This window comes from Thermobia domestica, chromosome 1 (genome assembly GCF_964235325.1).
Source record: "Thermobia domestica chromosome 1, izTheDome1.hap1.1, whole genome shotgun sequence".
NCBI classification, from domain to species: Eukaryota; Metazoa; Arthropoda; class Insecta; order Zygentoma; family Lepismatidae; genus Thermobia; species Thermobia domestica.
This window is the reverse complement of record NC_137454.1, coordinates 123,498,420-123,520,419: the sequence shown is the minus strand read 5'-3', so window position 1 is coordinate 123,520,419 and position 22,000 is coordinate 123,498,420. Positions and strand designations below refer to the sequence as shown.

At 35.9% G+C, this 22,000-nt stretch overlaps 1 protein-coding gene across 5 annotated transcripts in view; it reads right to left on the bottom strand.

Annotated features, from left to right (window-relative positions):
* Positions 1–818: 818 nt before the first annotated feature.
* GCS1 (mannosyl-oligosaccharide glucosidase) overlaps positions 819–22,000 on the bottom strand; it is a 39,757-nt gene continuing 18,575 nt past the window's right edge. For all 5 annotated transcript variants that reach the window (XM_081762972.1, XM_081762970.1, XM_081762973.1 and 2 more), the window contains exons 4-5: positions 13,697–13,874; positions 819–8,080 (exon numbers count right to left, since the gene is read on the bottom strand). In XM_081762972.1, the coding sequence (XP_081619098.1) occupies positions 6,185–8,080; positions 13,697–13,874 (2,074 nt within the window). In that variant the 3' untranslated portion in view covers positions 819–6,184. The remainder of the gene's footprint in view (positions 8,081–13,696; positions 13,875–22,000) is intronic.

The following is a 22,000-nucleotide window of genomic DNA, read 5'->3' as shown; positions in this document are numbered from 1 at the left end:
GTTACACTACCTTAACAATAATAGGGAATGAAATACGAAAGCCATCATTCTTTCCTCAGTTGGGTAATTTAAAAAGATTGCGATTATCACTTCTTGTTTAAGAAGGAGAACTTGCATTTTCCTAAACTCCCGTCTATCCCCATAGCTTAAACAGAGTTTAAAAAAATGATGAATTTAAGACATAAAACCTCTATTTTTCGTCTATTTATAGGGGTATTAGTAACATCTAGGAATTCTTATTGTGACTCCGGTAAAGATTGAACTATTTACTGGCCGAGATTAGATCATATTCAATAGAAAATAGTGTTGTCAACGGCTCGAGCGTCTCGATTCACAGCTCAGTCACCACCGAGCCGAGCCGAGAGGTGAGCCGATACAACAGCTCGCCCAACCGAGCCGATGGCTCACATGAGCCAAGCCGAAAGCTCACCTGAGCCGAGCAGAACCGAGCCGAGAGCTCAGTTGAACCAAGCCGAGCCGAGCCGGTTGACATCACTAGCCTACACCATAATGTGTGGATCCGAACCACATTTGAGCTTCCGCCGTGAATCGAAAAAATCTACATGCCAAAGGCACGTACGCTAACCACATAGCCACAAGAGAGCTGACCCTTCTTCTACGCAACGCAGTGCCTAAGGATCCCCTCTCTCTACCACTATATCTAAGTTAGGCATATTCCCTGTTATAATGTAGATGATGGCTTTCGCATTGCATTCGTTATTATTGTTAAGGTCGTGTAACAGCATCTAGCACAGTTGTATCAAAATATATTTAAGAAAAAATCATAATGAGATAAATGTCACAAAATCAAGAAAAAAAAAGTTTGTAAAAAAATTTATTTAAACTTTTCGCACAAGAACAAGAAACAAGTTACAATCTATTAAGGCTTGATAGTACAAGAGGTAATTTTAGGCTTTAGAATGAGCTTCAATTATCTATCATTGTAACGGTCATATTTACATGATAGAGAACTGTGAGATCACAACCAACACACTTTCACACAAACGATACAGAAACTAAAATAGTTGGTCCCTTGTACAAATAATAATTTTACACGAAATTTAATTCAGAATCACTTTCCACATTAGTTACCGCCTAGTTAACAGTAATTGTATACGTGTACGAACAAAAAGTCGCTGCTACTTGTAGTATAAGACTTAAAGAAACAATGTTTGATACTTTACAGAAATACATATGGCAGATGAATTGGCACATTTTGTACATTGAAGTATTTAATGCACCACTACGATAATAGTGATCTCATTAACAATGCTGTGTTAATTAACAGTAAGCAGTCAAAATTACTACACGACATGATAGATTTTGAACAGTCTGCATGCTCCTGAGCCAGGATTCCAACGGTTTCATGTAGACCGCCGTGTGAGAATATGGCATTAGCCTTCCACGACAATGAACCTGGAGATGTCATTTTTCCTCCTAAGTTAACTTTTCTTTTTAGTTTATCGTACTACCTTTATGCATCGAGGCTAAGGGAGACGGCAATAATGAAATGGATGGAATGAAGAAAGTAGTAGGAAACGGGAGAACCCCGAGAAAGCTTACTTGGTGGGAGCTGGGCTCGAACTAGGAACCCCAAAGCACCAAAAGTGAACACTACCACCATGCCCTCACAAGTAGAACAGTCTATGATTGTATGAAGTGTCTTCAGTTGACATTCGCTAAGATCATTGATACAACGATCATCACCTATTCATGTCCATAGTTCACCATACAACAATGTCTTCAAATATGATAATGCACCTCCACATTGATCACTGGTGGGTTCGTCGTGGGAGACATTCTTCAAATTTCATAATCCTGAAATGACCCCACATCCTCGAGTAGATTCTGTTGAGATATTTCCGACCAAATAGAATCACTTTCAGAGCAAAAGAGATTTTTTTTTTTTCTAACCTGTAAGATTCGTGACATACTTTTCAGTGTGAATGGTTTGTACATCCATGTGGAATCCGTAAGGAGGCACATAGCAGCACTGATGAGAGTGAAAGACTGCCTACAAGCTACTTAGATGATTATGCCAATTCATCTGGAACTTTCTTGTGTACGTATTTGAAATGTTTTGTGAACAGCACAATAAACTCTTAAAACTTCAAGACATTAATTATAATACTTAACATACATAACCCGTGTGTGTCATACACTAATTTCTTCTCTCAATTTCTGTACTTTGACACATTAAGGTTCTTAAGTACAATGCCAATGGTTTTCTTCGTTGACTTATTAGAAATGTACTTACAAAAGAAATGTGTGTGTGTGCAAATATATTTCTGAACTCTGCATTTATCAAATTGTGTTTTATGTATTAATGCGAACACACGGTAGAATTTATGTTCTGAAAAAATATCCTAACATACAAGCGTACCATTGCTACTAAAATAATACTATTAACTATGAAACGTTTTTTTTTTTTTTTTTAATATTTTTTTTCAAGCCAAAACTATAACAACATTACCTCCACGCATAATATTGACAAAAGACAGAAGGTCTTCTCGCCTATTTCGACAAGAAATGCATTCATATTGTTTATAATTTTCTTATCTCTAAAACCAGTTGTTGAATAACAATATATTTATTCATGTTTATTTCATTATGCTATGTTATTCGATTTCTGAAGTGTTGAAAATTCCTGTTATTCTTTTTCTCCACGAAATTCCCAATACAATTTCTGAAATGAAATGATATTTTTTAGTTTAACGTCCCACGGTCATTTCCTTCACGCTAAACGAGACGGATGATTAATGGATGTAAATGAGGATAAATTAATTTTGTGTGTTCTCTCACCGGAAATCGACCCGAGACCACGTGCACCAAAGGAACACGCGCTAGTCATTAGACCAGCATAAAGAGCTCAATACAATTTTTGAATTACCTACAAGTAAGCTGAATTTTGAAAGTACTAAAAAATAATACTTGTTTTATTCAAGGCGTTTTCCTAGACACATGGTGGCACCAAGTTACAAAACTTAACATTACTTATTCATACTATAAACCACTGTGAAGATAGTCGATCTGCAATCTGAAGCTTGAGTGTTTATTTGTAGATTCATTCTTAATTGACTAAATTTTAATTCTTTCCCTCACTTGGCAAAAGTACTAATGGGTAAGAACATGTATTGATACTACACGTTATTTTTTTTATTTTTTAAGCAAACACACAAAAATTTATGATCGTAAGATAACAGTATTATTGAGAAAATATATCTGAAACAAAATTACTATGCACTCTATTAGAAGTCAGACCTTTATGAACCACATCCGTTACAGAAAATATTTAAAAAGAGTTGAATGAACCCACTATCTTACTTAAAAATTTACATAAAATAACATTTTCGATGTTAAGGATTAATATTCATCACTGCTTTCTTTATTTATTTATTTACAAAAACAAAAAGCTTTCAAGAATACTGAATACAAATTATCCTGCGTATTGGTATTGCAACCATTCACACACTATTTTTTCGGTTCATATGGAATAAACATGTTTATTTAAAAAAATCTGATTGGTGGTTGCTTATTATTTCTATTGAGGATAGTACAGCCTATTTAATATTTTTAAAATACTTATGTACGTAATACAATTCAAGATATACGTATTAAACTGATAATAATATAGAATAAAGTTAAACATGTTTGTTTATTGATACACGCTCTTCATTTTGTCTTCCCATATAAAGATGCATTGATATTTAAATAGACTGTCACATAAACTATAATTATTATTATTATTATTTAACACATTCTGCAAAATAATCTTTTGTAAATTTATTTAAATGTATTAATATACTGCTTTCTAGAAATATGACACTAGAAAGTTAATTTATTGTTCTAGATGTTTATACTTATTTCGTCTTACGCCCAAATTCCTCCCACCGAATGCGAGACAAGAGAAGTGAAACATACTTGGTTCTGGTTGAAGATAACGTCATCTATTTCATGTAATTACAGCACATAATAATTCGAACGTGTCACTGGGAATCGAACTCAAGAACTCCCGTTATAAAAGTGAGTTCACTATTGTTATGCCACTCCACTAAATTTCAACGGTGAAGTAATATGTTTAGCTAAATAAACCATAAAACAATCTTACTTCGTTTTCCTTTCTTAGATCACACTGTACACCAATTTTAAATAAACAAGGATTTTTTAAAATCCTTTACCACATCCCTACATAAGTTTAAGAAAAACTGTCATAGGTCAATTATGTAAGCTATAATTACACCCTATATATACTTTTTCAATAATACATAGGAAAAATGTCAACCATATAAAGCAATTTCATTTTTTTTTCACCGTATTACATAGTTAATAGACTAACCATTAACCATCCAAGAGTATTCAACATAGGTTAAAAAATTATACAATGTAACAAATAAGAATGATATATTTGTGAAAGTTCAAAAAAAGGAAACAAAAATGTGAAAAATGTTAAACATTTAATGCGAAAGCAACAAATTATAATTATAAAAAAAATCAACAATTTTTATAACAATCAGTCAATAAATCACAGGTTAACCGCCTCATCACAGGCAATTTTCTAATACCCATAAAAATAGACAGGAGTCTAAATACAATCAATTTATCTATGATGAAGGTGTGTCTCACATAGTTATATTCACATCACCTACTTCAACTATTTATTTTAACAACAGAAAGATAAGTACAATGCAGTTTGTTTTTTTCAGTCTTGAAAGAATAGCTCAAGCTATTTTTGAACAAGACTTTATTTATAAGCTCAAATTAGCTGATTAATTTATGGTGTGCGTGTGCTATATGGAATGTCTATGCCTATCTTTTATTTAAGATTCATACCTGGATGGGTCTGATACAAAAGTGTATGAGATTTATATTCAGTGTAAACATCTCCGTCAGAAAGAAATTCAAAATAGCTTTAAACAAAGGCACAAAAATAGATGGCACCAATTTAATTCAAGATTTTATGATTTTACAGAATTGAAAAGCTCCATTATAGGAAATCTCAACTCCATTTTTCGGCAGATGAAGTAACTGTAGGATTATTCTTTTTTCAGTGTATGACTGATTAACTCATTAGGCAGTTTCTTCTTCTCTGTTAATGTTACTGTATAGGAGAACGCAAATATAAAACGACCTCCTGTAAAAATTTACCTTTTATGTCATGTGATTACTTCCACCGCAAGATCTCAGTTTATAAGGACAGAATTAAGTCCATATTCAATACATATAAAATTTACACAATAATATACAAAACGTAACACACAAATTTTTACATCAAAATGCTACATGTCTTTGCAATCTGTGCAATTGAAAACAAAGTGAAAATTGATTTTCGAGGTCTAAAGAAGTTAAAAAACATGAAAGACTCGAATAGATCATAACAACAACATTTTATATAGTGTACATGTCGGCCGATTCTTATTTCCGTTAGATATGACTGAATTCTTTGGGAAAAAATGAACTTATTGCTATCAGACACATTTTAAAAGAAAATAGATATATTTTTTTAAGCTTAGTCTATTTCTTTTTTAAAAATTTCCATATCAAACGAAGCAAAGCCTTCGTGAAATACGTTACATTCTTAAATAAGAGTATAATTTTTTTTAGCTTGTTTAGAAATAATTCTAGACCTTTCGTAGACGAGTTTGAATCTCAAAATCCTGCAGTGATTAACATATAACAAACCAATCGTGTTGGCTTCTTAAAAAAACTAAAGTATATAAAACCATGAGAAAGAGTACATCAGTTTTCAATTTAACAGTTCGCGAAATTCTGATGTTACACTGTGTTACTGGATAGCTCTAAACTATTAAATTTGCCAGATTTCAATTATAACAATACAGAAAATATTAATTGAGCACACACGCACAGAGACCTCTCCAATCAAAAGCAATTCTATTCAGTTTGACAAACTAAAAGAAAACATTGTATCTAATATATATTGCAAACCAACATCAAATTGAACAGTGATTAATCCAACAAAAAATACGTACACAAAAGCAGATTCCTTAGAAAGAAGAAACAAAAAATTTCTTAATGCAAAACCTGCATAACTAAAATGTACTAACCTTCGTGTTAGTAATCGCAGTTTTTACTTTCATTGTTTTTCAACTCTGTTCAATTTGTTATCTATGTTTTAGTTAATGTGAAACTATTAAACCCCTGTCTTATTTCACTCTCAATCTTATCATCAAAATATCTCAGCCATTATTAGCACTATCAACGAAGACCATCCTGTAAACGGTTTACAACCCATTCCTTCACCAGTTTCGCCGCTATATTGTTCCCAAATATAACCTGTCCTTTTGTATTCTTTGTACATATTGTTTATGAGGTTTTCTCGCAGTTCTTGGTATATTTTAAATGCAGTTTCTTTATATGGGCCTTCCACGGTACCATAATGATGCAGCGCTCGCACAGCTAAATAGTTTATATTAATCCAAATCTGTCCACGCCAATATGGCGGATCGTGCTCCGTGTTGCGCTTCATGTAAAATGGTGAGGTTTTCGATAATGAACGCAAACCATACTTTGTCCAAAGTAAGTTAGGATTTCGAATGTCCTCTAGTATTTTGCCTAGTTTCACTGAATTAGTATTCACAAGATGAAGCAGAAACGGAAACAAACTCACATACCCGAAAGAGTTTACATGCTGCAACTGAGGCTGTTTCGAAGTCACTCGTACCATTTCAAGTTTCGGTGCTGGGTGTCCTGGTGCAGGTGGTCGTGATGGGGGACGTTTTAAGGCCACTTCATCTGTATGTAAACCGTAGTCAGCATACATCTGACCCTCAGAAGACCAATGAACTTCATCTAACAAATCATTGTCACTCAAATAATAGAATGTGTTCGCATATTTTAAACCATTTCGTGCTAGTAACTTGGCCATTTCGGCCACTGTTACAGCTGACAGAGCCATCCAGCACCGAAGATCCAGATGTCGCTCTTCTGCGCTGGGGTGTGATGCTCGGGGATAATCATCCAGCCCTGAGGTCAGAGTTTTGGGATTTAGCTCTCGCTTCGTCTCCGCATCCCTACCACGCCATCTGTATGTACTACCAATAGGACCTTGTTGCGTGTTATTAAACCAATCATACCAGGCTTGGACACGTGGAAACAACCTATGAAGGAAATGATAATGTTCCTCGGAAAGCTCATTAACAACTTTATTCAGGATGAAGTGAAGCGTCAAAAAGAATGTCGGTGGGTTTGCATTTGTGTTTCTTTGGACAACGAATTCACTCGGAACTTTACTTTCAGCCTCTGACCCCAATATTTGTTCTCGAGGAATCCAGCCCTCTATATTCATTAGATCAAACCAATGACTTATGATGTCTAGTTCAATTTCAAGATCCCACACTGATATCAGAAGTCCATGAAATCCTTCGTCCCACAAGAATCCCCTCGGAAAGAAGCTTCGTGATGGAACAGCTGTATACAATGGAGCTTTCCAATATGGAACTGGACCGTTGGTATGCTTGGACTGGACTTGTGAACTTCCATAGAAGTACCCTATCCCACCTATTAAATTACTCAACGCTGCTTTAGCGAACTTGATTTTACCCTCATCAATTCCCTTTTCCTTAAGATGAAATATTTCCTCGAATTTTAAGTTAAAATTGCGTCTGTGTCGTTCTAATTCCCACTCATAGGTTTCTCCAACTAGAGCACCGGGGAGATCTCTGAAACTAGCAGACTCAAAGGCCACATCAATTGTGAAAGGCACTTGGGCAGTCACTTGAGTTATCACAAAATTAGGTTCCCGCATTTTATCGTCGCCACGAAACACTTCACCAGGAAGAGAAATATATTGTTTCTTCGTCTTCTTATCTGAGACAACACGAAGAGATGAGATCACGGTTTCTTTCAGAAGATGTAATCCCGGTGCTACAGTGCTCAAATACGATTCATGTAAAATTGAGGAACGGTTAAAGAACCGAAGAGTAAATATCCCTAAACCACTGCTCTGTCCAGTCACTCCTGTAATGTACTTGCTTCCGACACTGGGTTTAATCCAACCTTTCGTCTTTTCCTCAATGGCGGTATAAAACAATAAAGACACTTGTTCACCAGCTACTTCGGATGCCTACGAAACAGACAAGGAAATATAATAAATTAATCCTCATTTTACTACCAAGAAAAAATGTTCCAGAACCAAACAAAAATGCGCTTCCGAAATTAAAATTAACACAAAACCTTATGTTTCCTTAATTAAAGTAGTATGATCTTGGATACCTAGTTGAAAACACAAAATTTTATCTTGTGCCCCCAGATTATGATCTTTAGGACATTATGTCACATCGCAATATTTCAGTCCTCTTTGGGACCGTGCTCAACCACATGTGACATCAGCCGGAATTTTATTGTGGTTACATTAATATTTAATTCCATTACCTGCAAAAGAAAAAATCAACAAATATTCCGCAAACACTCTTATTGATTCTACTAAACACTTGTAAGTTTTGTGTCGAAACACTTCTTTCAATAACCTCTTGTACGAAAATCCTTATGTTCAACCAATTTTTGCTACAATATATTGGCATGTTCAGGAATTCTTACTATCATTTTACTTTACAAATAACTGTAATTCCTGGAAAAGGAATTACTGTCATCTGTAAGTAAAATGATTGTAACACTTCCTGTTACTTAAAACTTCCTTTCCTTTTATAGACTATGGCAATATATATCTAATGTAACCAAAGAGAGATTCCGGCTTATGTCACACATGCGTTTGAAAACGATCCCAGAGTGGACAGAAATATTGCAAAGTGAAAAGATGTTCCCAAGAGGATCAGCACCTGAGGGAGGGAGAGGGAACAAGATAAAGTTTTGAGCCTGTATTTCTTTGATAATATTCTTACGAAAGAAAGAAATATCGAGTTTATATCAGCACTAACCTTAATTTTCAATGCTCATAAGATGAAATATACGTAACATTTTTAATATACAGGGTGTTTCAGATAAAACGTCCAGTGCTTATAAATCCAAAACGGCTGAGAATAAAAAGATGAAACAAAAACTGAGATAGGAAAATGTCATAGGGCGCATCACATGGTGTTGTTGTGGTGACCTCCAGGGCCCTCCTTCAAGGGGACCCAGGGGCCAACTTCAAATTTTTAAATGCGAACACGTATTGAATTATACCTCATTCAATAGTACTTGAAAAACGAAACAACTTTTGTAGGAAACAATTTTCGATTTGGGCCACCGTTTTTAAAATGGCCGCAAAAAGTGGGTCCAATATCAGATAAAACGTCAAGTGCTTATAAATCCGAAATGGCTGAGAATAAAAAGATGAAACAAAAACTGAGATAGGAAAATGTTATAAGGCGCATCACATAGTGTTGTCGTGGTGACCCTCAGGGCCCTCCTTCAAGGGGGCCCAGGGGCTAACTTCAAATTTTTAAATGGGAACATGTATTGAGTCATACCTCATTCAATAGTCCTTGAAATACGAAACAACTTTTGTAGGAAACAATTTTCGATTTGGGGCACCGTTTTCAAAATGGCCGCAAAAAGTCATGTATCAGTTTGAAGTTGGCACCTGAGCACCTTCACGGACTTTCCTGAGGGTCACCACAACAACATTACTTGATATGCTTTATCATCGTTTCTATCTCAGTTTTTGTTTCATCTCTCTATTCTCAGCCGTTTCTGATTTAGACCTATAAGCACTGGACGTTTTATCTGATACAGGACCCACTTTTTGCGGCCATTTTGAAAACGGTGGCCCAAATCGAAAATTGTTTCCTACAAAAGTTGTTTCGTATTTCAAGGACTATTGAATGAGGTATAATTCAATAAGTGTTCGCATTTAAAAATTTGAAGTTGGCCCCTGGGTCCCCTTGAAGGAGGGCCCTGGGGGTCTCCACAATAACACCATTTGATTTGTCCTATGACAGTTTCCTATCTCAGTTTTTGTTTCATCTTTTTATTCTCAGCCATTTCGGATTTATAAGCACTGGACGTTTTATCTGATATAGGACCCACTTTTTGCGGCCATTTTGAAAGCGGTGGCCCAAATCGAAAATTGTTTCCTACAAAAGTTGTTTCGTTTTTCAGGTACTATTGGATGAGGTATGATTCAATACAGGTTCCAATTTGAAAATTTGAAGTTGGCCCCTGGGCCCCCTTGAAGGATGGCCCTGGGGGTCACCACAACAACACCATGTGATGCGCCCTATGACATTTTCCTATCTCAGTTTTTGTTTCATCTTTTTATTCTCAGCCATTTCGGATATATAAGCACTGGACGTTTTATCTGAAACACCCTGTATATATATATATATATATATATATATATATATATATATATATATATATATATAAATTATGAACTTTTTTGTTATTCCTGTATAGCAATGCCTTTTTCACATCAATATTTAGGATACTTAATTTTCGGACACTAATTATTGGATCTTGACGATGGATACACGACTTAAATATTCAAAATTTTGATGTTGAAACGATATTGTCTACACACAAATACCAAGGAGGTTAGTAATTTCTTTATACTTTATTTGAACTTCAAATACTCACAGAAAATAATGAACTACTAATCAATTCATCAATTTGCATCACGTACGAGCCACATAAAAAGGGGGGGGGGTTGGCAACAAGACTGAAGAAACTGAGCATGCACACAAGCATGTCCTACTATTCTGAGCTTGTAATATATAGACAAATAGAATCTTCCAAATGGCGTTGCGTATGTAAGAGTAGCAGTAAGGTGAAATTGCTGCAGTAATGCAAAATATCGCCAAATGTGATGTCGGATGTCATACGATTTCTGAACGCCAAAAGAGAGAATGTAACTGACAACCATCACGAATTGTATGCCATTTTTTGGACTGACAGTAATGAGTGAAGGAAAGGTTAGGCAAGGTGCAAAGTTTGTTTTGGACTGACAGTAATGAGTGAAGGGAAGGTCAGGCAAGGTGCAAAGTTTCTTTTGGACTGACAGTAATGAGTGAAGGAAAGGTCAGGCAAGGTGCAGTTTCTTTTGGACTGACAGTAATGAGTGAAGGGAAGGTCAGGCAAGGTGCAAAGTTTCTTTTGGACTGACAGTAATGAGTGAAGGGAAGGTCAGGCAAGGTGCAAAGTTTCTTTTGGACTGACAGTAATGAGTGAAGGAAAGGTCAGGCAAGGTGCAGTTTCTTTTGGACTGACAGTAATGAGTGAAGGGAAGGTCAGGCAAGGTGCAAAGTTTCTTTTGGACTGACAGTAATGAGTGAAGGGAAGGTCAGGCAAGGTGCAAAGTTTCGGGAGAGGCATTCAAATGTTTATGATGATAAGCGTAGCAATGAGCCGTATTCAGACGAACGATCTGTTGGAACGCGTTAACGGGAAAGTGCGATCTAATCGCCAGATCACAGTAACTGAATTCACCAAAGAGTTTTTAGAAGTGTCTGCGAAAATAGTGCATCGAACTGTGATTGACAAAGCTGGGTTATCACAAACTGAGTGCGAGATGGGTGCCATAAACGCTGACAAACGCTCACAAAGAGCAAAGAATAATGACTACACGTGATTTTTTGGCTTGCTGGGGGGAGAATGAGGATGGCTTCTTTTTTCACATAGTGGAATCTGCATATAGTACGCCACTGGGAGACGAAGCATCTGCCAATACAATGGTGGAACTCTGATTTTCCTAAAGCTACGGAATTCAAACCTACACCATCAGTTCGCAAAACCATGGCAACCATGTTTTCGAACCAAAAGGGTGTGTGATTCTTATATCATTCTCGGAACCAGGACGAACAATTACAGTGTATGTATATTGCCAAAAACTGAAAATTTGCGACCTGCCATACAAAATCAGCGGTGAGGAATGCTACGCTCTGGAATTATGATCCATGACAACGTCCACCCATATAGCTGCTTGTACAATTGAGACAATTCAGAGATTTCAATGGGAAACATTCAATCACCGCTTACAGCCCCAATCTTGCCCTCAGCGATTTCTTTCTTTTTCATCCCGTGAAAAAGTAGTTTCCATCGAAGCGTTTCAACAACAGTGAAGTGCCCAAGACATGAGTTCTGGACTAGTTGAACTCTCAGGCGGCAGATTTTTACACAGCTGGTATATTCAAGCTTATGCTACGCTACCAGAAATGTCTGATTAGGTTTACGGTGACTACATCGAAAATAGCTAAGGTATGTAATTGTGTATCAATCACAATAAATTTCTTCTAACATTTTTTTAAATCGGCCTTTTTTCTTCTTGACATTCGTCTTGTAGGATAATTTAAGAAAATACAGGTTAAATAGAAGCAAAAATGCCACAAAAACAATGTAATAATAACATTTCTAACGTTAAAGATTTGCAAAGGAGTGTCGCCATATTGCATGAACACACACTTAAAATAAAAATTATAATTTCCTACATTTTTCGTTAATTTTGAAAGCAGGTATACCTAGTGATGGAATGCTACCTGATAAATATTTTTAAGCCTTCACTCAATTTGCGAAATCAATGTTCCATGAAGGATGCCAGTAGGATGTTATCGTGATATTAATCAGTTTTCTTGTTAAACCAAATAAAACTAACGAGATAATTTATTTCCAGTTATTATCTTTCTCATGTCTTAAATGGTTTACAGGTACAGTGTAAAAAGAGCAAATTAGTAGAGACAGAGACAAAGAATATAAGAGACAGAACAGTTTTTTCACTATTAAGACATTTATGAACGATACGAGGGAAGAACCTCAGCCAAGTGAATCAGTACAGTTTCAAGAGAAAGAGAACTAACAGAAAGTGTGTAGAAAGAATGGTAGAAGTAGAAATAAGATAATATAATAATTTAATTTACCTGAAATTGTGATTTCTGAAAATTCTTGCATTTACAAGTTTTCAGTTCTCCCCTGGAGTATGAATAATGTAATTTTATTCTCCGTGAACAAGGCTCCAGGAAAGAGCTGAATGCTTGAAAGTGCAAGAAGTTTTCTGGAATCGCAATGCCGAAGTAACTGAACTGATTATTAAAATTCTTGACAAAATTTATATTCTTAACACAAAACAGTTCATAAAACGCAATGTGAAATTAAGGAGAATAAAAGAAACGGCGAGATAAATGTAAAACGTAGAAGCAGGTGGCGATAAAGGAAATAGAAGCAGTATGGTTAAGCAAGTTTAATTTAAATAAAATCTCACCCACAGCATACATTCACTATTATCAATCTGTATTAAAGTTTCGGCAATGTGCCACTGCCTTCTTCAGGCACATTATATTTTTCATTACACATGAGATATGATGTGTCTGATGAAAGCACCGATATACAGATGAACTCCATCTTAAATTTACGAGGCGTGTTTGGAAAGTAATGTCCGATTGGTCATGTGCGTAAAGTAGGGAGAGGGGGGCAGCGCTACCATCTTTGCACAGACGTGCGCGATAGATCAGTCTGCATCCAGCCTTGGTAGAGTGAAGGTTGTCTGATCACTAGTTCCACTTTTGTAGTGTCTCTAGTCTCACGGTCGTTCGATTATTAAGCTAAAATCGATTTAATGTGGGATATAGATGATGTACTTGTAGTAGCAGGCGCCGCCTCGGTTGATTATGTAGCTTGGATTATGGAATAGGCAGTGAGTACCAGCGTAGTTTTTTTCCAGTTGCATGTACACGCACCACGGAAATACCTACTACATATCTAACATCCTATCTCTCCGTGTAAAACTATGAAAGCTAAGTCAACAACTTACATTCGTCTCTACACTAATTCTAGCCGTCCAGTCGCCACCATGGGAACCACCTAATCGCTTTACGAAAGAAGTAACAATGAGAAATGGTCCATCTTCAATCTCTTGAACTCCGAAGTTTCTCCCATCATGTTCCATCCAACTGTACCTCTTCAGGTTATCTCCTTGATCACACCAATGCCTACAAACAAAATACATACAATTCAAAACAAGATCAATAAACCTCTATAACCCTGAACAAAATTGATGCCTATAAGAAAAAATGCATACCTTAACTGACACATTATTCTCAATAAATCATAATACCAACATCTGTTTGTCACTTTTAACCTGCAGTATAATATTCGTTCTTTTTAATTTCACCTTCCCCAGCAGATATCCTGTAATCAAAGTGATAAACCATCAGGAATTTTATTTTTACCTTCTTTTTATTACTTATCTATTGGATGACTTCTTTACTATAGAAATTGCTTTGCCATATCCACACTTGTAGTAGACAAAGCGATTAGACTTGCTCCCTTTATTAAGATATTTTAATAGCAGTACAAATATTATATTACATAAATAAATCATATATATAATAACCAAATGAGTATCATTTCACAGTGTGAAACTAAGACTTCCAAACTATGTGAATTCAAACTTGTAATAGTACATTTATAAGTACTGGTCGCAATAGAGTAACAAGGTTAAGACTGAACCTGTTCCTCAGACGCTGAATCCATATCAAAAGGCCATGCATTACTGTTTTTTCTTCTATTGTGATAAATGTTGACATCAAAAATAATTATTTCAACCACTTCCAGTTTGAACATAGGGCTAAATAAGATAAAACCTATTCTTGGGATGCTGAATCAGTTAAAAAAAAAAAAAAAAAAAAAAAAGAATCTTGATAGCGTTTACAGTTTTTGCTCTACAGAAATAACTATTGAAACTGGAAGTAACAGTAAATTTGAACCACTTCCGATTTCGATAGTGTTGTGCATAGTGACAATTATAGAGACCGGATGTTAGGCAAAATGCCTATTCTTTAATATTACAGATATGATTAGAAATAACGTTTGAAAGTTTAAATTGAGGGTTATAGTTTCAATTTAAGCTAATTTTATTTTGCCTATTTCGGCCCTTCCTGTCTAATTAATTGCTTTAGTGCCTAATGTTGCCTATTCTGTGCATTTTCTTCAAAATAAGACTTTATTGAGAAAAACTTTTAATTTAGTGTGTCAAGAAAGGATTCTGCCTCTTCTGACAAATATAAGTGCTGTTTATAGTAATAAGATGCCGTAAAACTTTTGACTGTTATATTTACTGATAAAGTGTTGGACTGCTGTGTGTATTGATAAAATGTATAAAATTTGGGCTGTTGTGTGTAGTGATAAAGTGCTGTATAGAATGTATTTACCAAATATACATGGAATATATGTTAAGTTTCGTTTTTCCATATAGAGTAAAAGAAGATATAACAAACAGGCATGTTTCTATATTCTTCGAATATTATCTATGACATGAATTTATTTTTTAATTGTATTGAGTATTTATCTTCATTATTTCGAGTTATTTTAGTGCCTATTTTTTAAATTTTAAGTGCCTATTTTCCAGGTTTTTAATGCCTATCTGGTCTTTAGTGATAATGGTTGTCTTGAGACGCTGAATCGTTTGCAAAACACGCTTCTTGCTATCTAGTAATGTTTTCGTTCTATGGCGATAAACGTTGAAACTGGAATGGTTAATTTTAACCACATCTCGTTTGAATAGAGGGTTACCGGAGCAGATGGAACTTATTCTTGGGACGCTGAATCGATTGAAAAAAAAAAATCGATTTGCTCTACTGGAATCAGTATTGAAACCGGAAGTAACAGTAAATTTGAATTACTTCCGATTTTGGTACAGTGTTCTATATAGTCGTGATATGTTCTCTTGGTACGTTGAATCGTTTGCAAGAAACCACTTCTTGCTACCTTTTACTGTTTTCGATCTATGGCGATAAACTTGAAACTGGAAGTGGCAGATTTTAACCACTTCTGGTTTGAACAGAGCGGTAACAGAGCAGATGGAACTTATTCTTGGGACGCTAAAGCGATTGCAAAAGCAGCATCTTAGGAGCATTTGCCGTTCTTGTTCTACAGAAATCAGTATTGAAATCGTAAATAAATTTGAATAGCAGAATGTTGTGGATAGCCATCATATGTCTTAATAACCTGAATAGTTTGCAAAAACCGCGTCTTGCTATCTGTTAGCGTTTTCGTTGTATGGGGATAAACGTTAAAATGAAAAATGACTTATTTGAACCACTTTCAGTCTGATTAGAGATTTACCGGAGGAGATAGAATCTATCTTTGGAACGTTGAATCGATTGTAGAAAACCGCTCTATATCGATATCTCGATAGACGTACAAAGCCGTTCTGTAAGACTTCCGACACTTATGCATAGCATAGTTTGGAAGTCTAACACGAAATTGTTATTTATTATTTAATCAAGCAAAGAGAGTTAATCATACACTAACCGTTTAAAATTTTGAACAAGCACTCTCTTCGAGCTGATTTTGATTGCAATACATATCCTGAGGAGGAAGGAGGGGTTTCGAAATGTTTTCCAAAAAATGAAAAATCTCTTAAGCTCCTCGCATTAGAAAGTTGGAAAACTGGGCATATAAACTACTCATTAAAAATATATGGATGCGTGTCCCAGAGTTTATAAAAATTCTGCCTCTAAGAGAAGGCGGAGGCAAGGAGGGATAGGGAATGGGGCAACTTCTATATTTCAATTTCGGATCTTGTATTCATAATAAACTCCATGTGACGAAACGAACGAACAGTTTGAAAAGAACTTTTGAACATAGCTGGGGTCATTGAGTTATCATTTCACTTTGAGTGAAATACGTATCCTAACGGAGTACGCATTTATCTTTCAAATGTTTTCCACAAACCTTATTCTTTCCGTCTGAAGAACGGTTATATCAACTGGCAATGAATATCCACGTAAGCCTTGTGGACAATGATCAACATTATGTTCGAATGAGCTCCTCAGAACACCATGGAAGCAAACTGTTGAAGTGTTCGTGCCATTGCAGACGAGTTAATCATACACTATATCACTATCGTACAGCGCCTTCGTGCAATCGGTAAGGCGAAAACGTTTGATTTATGAGTGCTACATTAGTTGACACCGGTCAACAAGAATCGTAGTCTGGAGGCGTGCAGTTATCTGTATATAAGGAATAAATGGGAAAGCTTCCTCCATCGAATTGCCACTTCTGATGAAAAATGCATCTGCTAATCTTAAACAGTAAGGACAATGATTGGATTTTGATCGAAATCCAGAAGTTTCCAAAACCTCTATATCAGGTATGTCAAACTCAGTATCTAAAGTGGGCAAATATCACCAGAATATATAATGCAGGCCGAAAGAAATAAATAAATAAAAAAAAAATACTTAGTGATGTATTAAAAGAGTTAGAAAATACATAACATCTTATCTAATACTGTAAAGTCCCTTAAAAATAGAAGGAACTTGCGGAAATCCGATACCAGATGTATACCTATCGTTTCATTCCCGATGACTAGCATTTTTTTCTTGCAACTAGCTTTTAGATATCTCTAGACACGCCACCTGCACCTGCGATTTTCAGAACAGAGGTCATGCATGAATGTCTGTTAACTGGATCTCGCCGGGTACTTGTTCCTTTTCATAAGTGGTAAAAGTTGCTCACACTGATACGTACTGTCGAGCAGAAAATCACACCCGATTAAAATCTGGGAGTTTCTGGGAAAAGCTAATTGAAATACTCATCATCATCATAGGTATTCTGCCTTTATTGGCAGGTCACTTGCCGCAGCTGAGAAGCTTCCATGCTCCACGGTCCTCCGCTAACCTTTTCGTCTTCGCGTATGATCTTTCTGTTTTAATATCATCCATTAATTGTAGTCTCTTTCGCCCCCTCCCTCTCTTTCCCGCCACCATACCCTCTAGGACGTCCCTCATAATACAATCTCTTCTTAGGGAATGTCCCAACCAGTTTCTCTTCCTCTTCCTAATAATATCTAAAAGTGTTCTTTTCTCACCCACCATTTCTAACACTCTCTCATTCGTTTTCCGCTCGACCCAACTAATTCTTTCCATTCTTCTCCACACCCACATTTCGAAGGCTTCCAGTCGATTGAAATACTGGTATTTGTAAAATACTGGGGCCGGGGCCGCGGTGACTCAGTGGTAGAGCGTTCACCTCTGGTGCTTGGGGTCCCTGGTTTGATCCCATTTCGCGCCAAGTGAACTTTGTATTGGACAAACACCGTGTGCGTGGGTTTCCTCGGGGCTCTCCCACTTTTTTTATTCCACCATTTCATTCATTCTTCATCATCACCGTCTCCTTTAGGCTAGCCGGCATAACTATGGGACGTAAAAACTCAAAATACTGGGATACCCATTTCACTGGATTTTCGTTTTCGAGTTGAGTTTGGATGAACCGAGGGCCACAGAAAAACAAATGAAAGGTTGCATGCGGCACACGACTACCATCTCTTTCGGCATCTGGAAGACTTTTTGGGAAGGGAAGATGATGCAATGTGCGGTTGAGGATTTCTTCACATTGTAGACTCCAAATTTCTTTTGCCACGGAATTTAACCGTTGGCTGGGCGACAGCAAGAGTGTTTGGCTGCAGATGGCGACAATTTTGATCAACCAGATAGTTTAGTTCTCATTTCTCGACCTCTGAAAATGACACACCAGGGATGGATGTTTCATTTACATCAACCTAAATATACACAAAAACAAGATTTGAATTTTTGTTGATAAACTATTAAACTTTGAATAATCTGTGTCGACAAAATTTAACAAAGTAAAACAGAAAATAAATAAACTGCTCAATAATTCAAAAGATACTCATCTTGCTCTTCTGTATTACCCTGCTATAGGTTTAAGTAAACAGCTTAAATATCAAATTTTCGCTGAGTACTCTCAGGATTGTCAAGACTAGGTAAGAACAGGTTTCAATGGAGGTAAGATGTATGGGTATCATTTACGTATGAAATATTTATATTTCAAAAAACAGAGATTAAACAATATTTGGCACTACATGTACAAACTGAACAGCATATGATGAACTACATTCATTTCAAAAATTAAAAATTTCTGTTATTCCTGCATTCATTATATATTTCAACTTAATATACGAGGGAAAGAAATGAAAACACTTTGTGCCTATGAATTTAATGCCAGGTTACAAACGATAAACTTGAAACAAGATACACACAATTTTAGGATTTAGGATTTGTACTTCTGGGCTTTCGGCATCTAAGGCCATTTAGCCCTTCACGATTTGAGGGATGACGTCTCTCGGCGAGCACACAATCCGGGGAAAGGGAAGGAAGGAAGTGGTCTGGGACCTATATGTTAGGTACCACCCCGGCATTTGCCTGGTATGAATGAGGAAAACCCAGCCAAAACCTCATTTAGGGTGGCTGGCCTGAAAAAGTGTGTTACACTGTTTCGACCGAGTGACCCCACCGGGAATCGAACCCGGGACCGCTCGCACCGAAGGCGAGAGCTACACACAATTTTCCACGAACCTCTATTTTCCCCACACAATCACCGCACCTGTTAAGGCACTTCCACCCTAATGGAAATTTCTCGATATTCGCTGCGTATAAGACGGTCATCTGCTCACGGAACCAAGATGAATAACGTCCTCCATTTCAGCGTCGTTCCTGAACCTTTATCCTACCAGCAGCTTCTTCATTGGACCACAAAGATGGTAATCACTAGTGGTATGGTCCGGACTAGAAGGAGGATGCTTTATAATTTTCCACACCCAAGAGCTAAGTTTGGCAATTGTTTGTTCGCCACTTGCGCTTTTGCGTTGTGCCGGAGGAAAAGCTCATCGTCAACATCACGCTTTTTCGTAATGGCCGCTCGCAGATGGGAGAGTGCGCGACAGTACACAGCAAAAAATGAGGTGTTGAAACAACACAAAATGACTACCACTTTAGCGTGTTAGTTGTGTTAATTCAGCACCAAGCACATCGCCTTCCGAGCATATTAGAAATAACTCATTACTATCTGAGAGAATTTACATTTGTATTTATTGTTTGGTATGAGCAAAGCTTTGAGAAATATATTGGGCATTTATACCAAGTAACGAATAATGTTCTATGTTCTCTGTAATCAGTCAAAATAATATTGATGTAAACCTGTGAATCGTCTGACAACAGTTACATAGGGGACAGTTCTACCATTTTCTGTTCTTACGTGCTAAGACACAAGAACAACAGATAAAGAAAACAGATGGAAGCACTGCTATCCGTGTAACTGTTGTCAGATGATTCACAGGTTTAAAACAATATTATTGTGACCGATTACAGAAAACAGAATGTTATTAGTTACTTGCCATAAATGCAATATTTTGGAAAGCTTTGCTCATACCAAACAATAAAAGCCAATGCAAATACTCACAGCCGGTAACCATAATATCTGATATGCTCTGAAGGCGATGCACTTGGTACTGAATTAACACACAAGTAACACGCTGAAGTGGTAGCCATTTTGTGTTGTTTCAACACCTCATTTTTTGCTGTGTAGCATTTGTCACACTCCAAGACCAAACTACAATTTCGTAAAGCTTGCGCATAAGTATATTTCTGAAGGTTGTGATAAACTGTTACTTTTGGGTCGCCACCACGTTGATATAAACGTCGACAAATTCGAATTTGATTATATTTTATACGATCAGAAGAATCAGGTAAGTGCTAAGGAAATATGGGCAAATTACAACTTGATGACAATCACATTGCACGGACATTTTACACCGTGACTTTGATTTTCCATGTATAAGAATACTATTGAGTAACTACAATATTAATTTAGATAAAAATAAAATATTCCATGAGTATTATTCTGATTTGTGACTAATTCTTATTACAGAGTTTAAACAAATTGGACACATAGATATGCACTCATTTTTCCAAATTGTCAAGATTTATATATTACAGTCGATATGGTGAAATTTTAATGTATTTATTATTATTATTATTAACAATATCAGGATACTTCTTCCTCATTCACATATCTTAAAAGTAGGATACAAGTATTAACATTCTCAGTTTTATTCTTAATAATATACCGATATAGCAGTATAAGGAAAAATTCTCTTTTCCATTTCCATTTCTCGGATTTATGAAGACTATAAAGATTGATGGAGATATTTTATCATTAGCAGCAGACATCATATCAATCCGGTACCTAACAACTCCACATAATTCTTCTTTACATATCTTATAAGATCAAATTTTATCTCATATATATATATATATATATATATATATATATATATATATATATATATATATATATATATATATATTCTCAATTCATTAAAGTAAAATTTTATTTCATATAAATACTCCTTTCGTTAAAGTAACATCTCAATATATATATATAGTATGCATTCTATTTTCCATTAAAATTCATAAAAATCAATTCCATTAAAACATGACCTGGGATATCTTTTTATATATTACTAGCATCAATTACCCGCTTCGCTGGGTTAAATTAAGAAAAAATAGTAATAAGTTTCGTTAGTCACTTTTTACTATTGCTAAAGCGCTTTTTGATATCAGTCATTTTCTATTATATCAAAACCCGACCCCCGAAAACCATGAATTCGAAACTAATATTTTTCATTTCGATCATTTTCATATATTTTCCTCATCCCCCAAGTTGCGGAACTGAATTTGGATTTAAACGTCATCAGAAGTATCGCTGTTCATCTTAGCGACCTCGAAAACTGGATGCGACACTAATATCGGTCTTTTTCGATCATTTTTAAATCTCTCTCCTCTTCCCCCACCCTTAAATTACACCGTGAAAGTGATATGGTAAAACCCATCACAGGTTTAAACTTCATTTAGGTTGTAAATTTGATCGAGATCGGTCCGGTGGTTTAAGAGTTATTAAGTTTTATTTATTTTTATATATCTCCCCCTACTATCCCCCAACCCTATGTCCTACCATCAAAGTGAAATGATAAAAAATATCTTAGGTCGGAACTTCATCTATGTGAAAAATTTGATCCAGATTGATCGTTTGGTTCAAGAGTTATTAAGTTTTATTTATTTTGAACTCCTTCCTCCCCTGAGTCGTATCGTCAAAGTTAATATATACCATCTCAGGCTCGAACCTCATTTATATTGAAAATTTGATCGAGATCGCTCGAATGGTTTAAGAGCGATGAAGTCACAAAGACAGTCACTTTCATTTTAATTTTTTACATGCATCTCCCCCTCCCCTTCGTTGAATCGTCAAAGTTAAATGA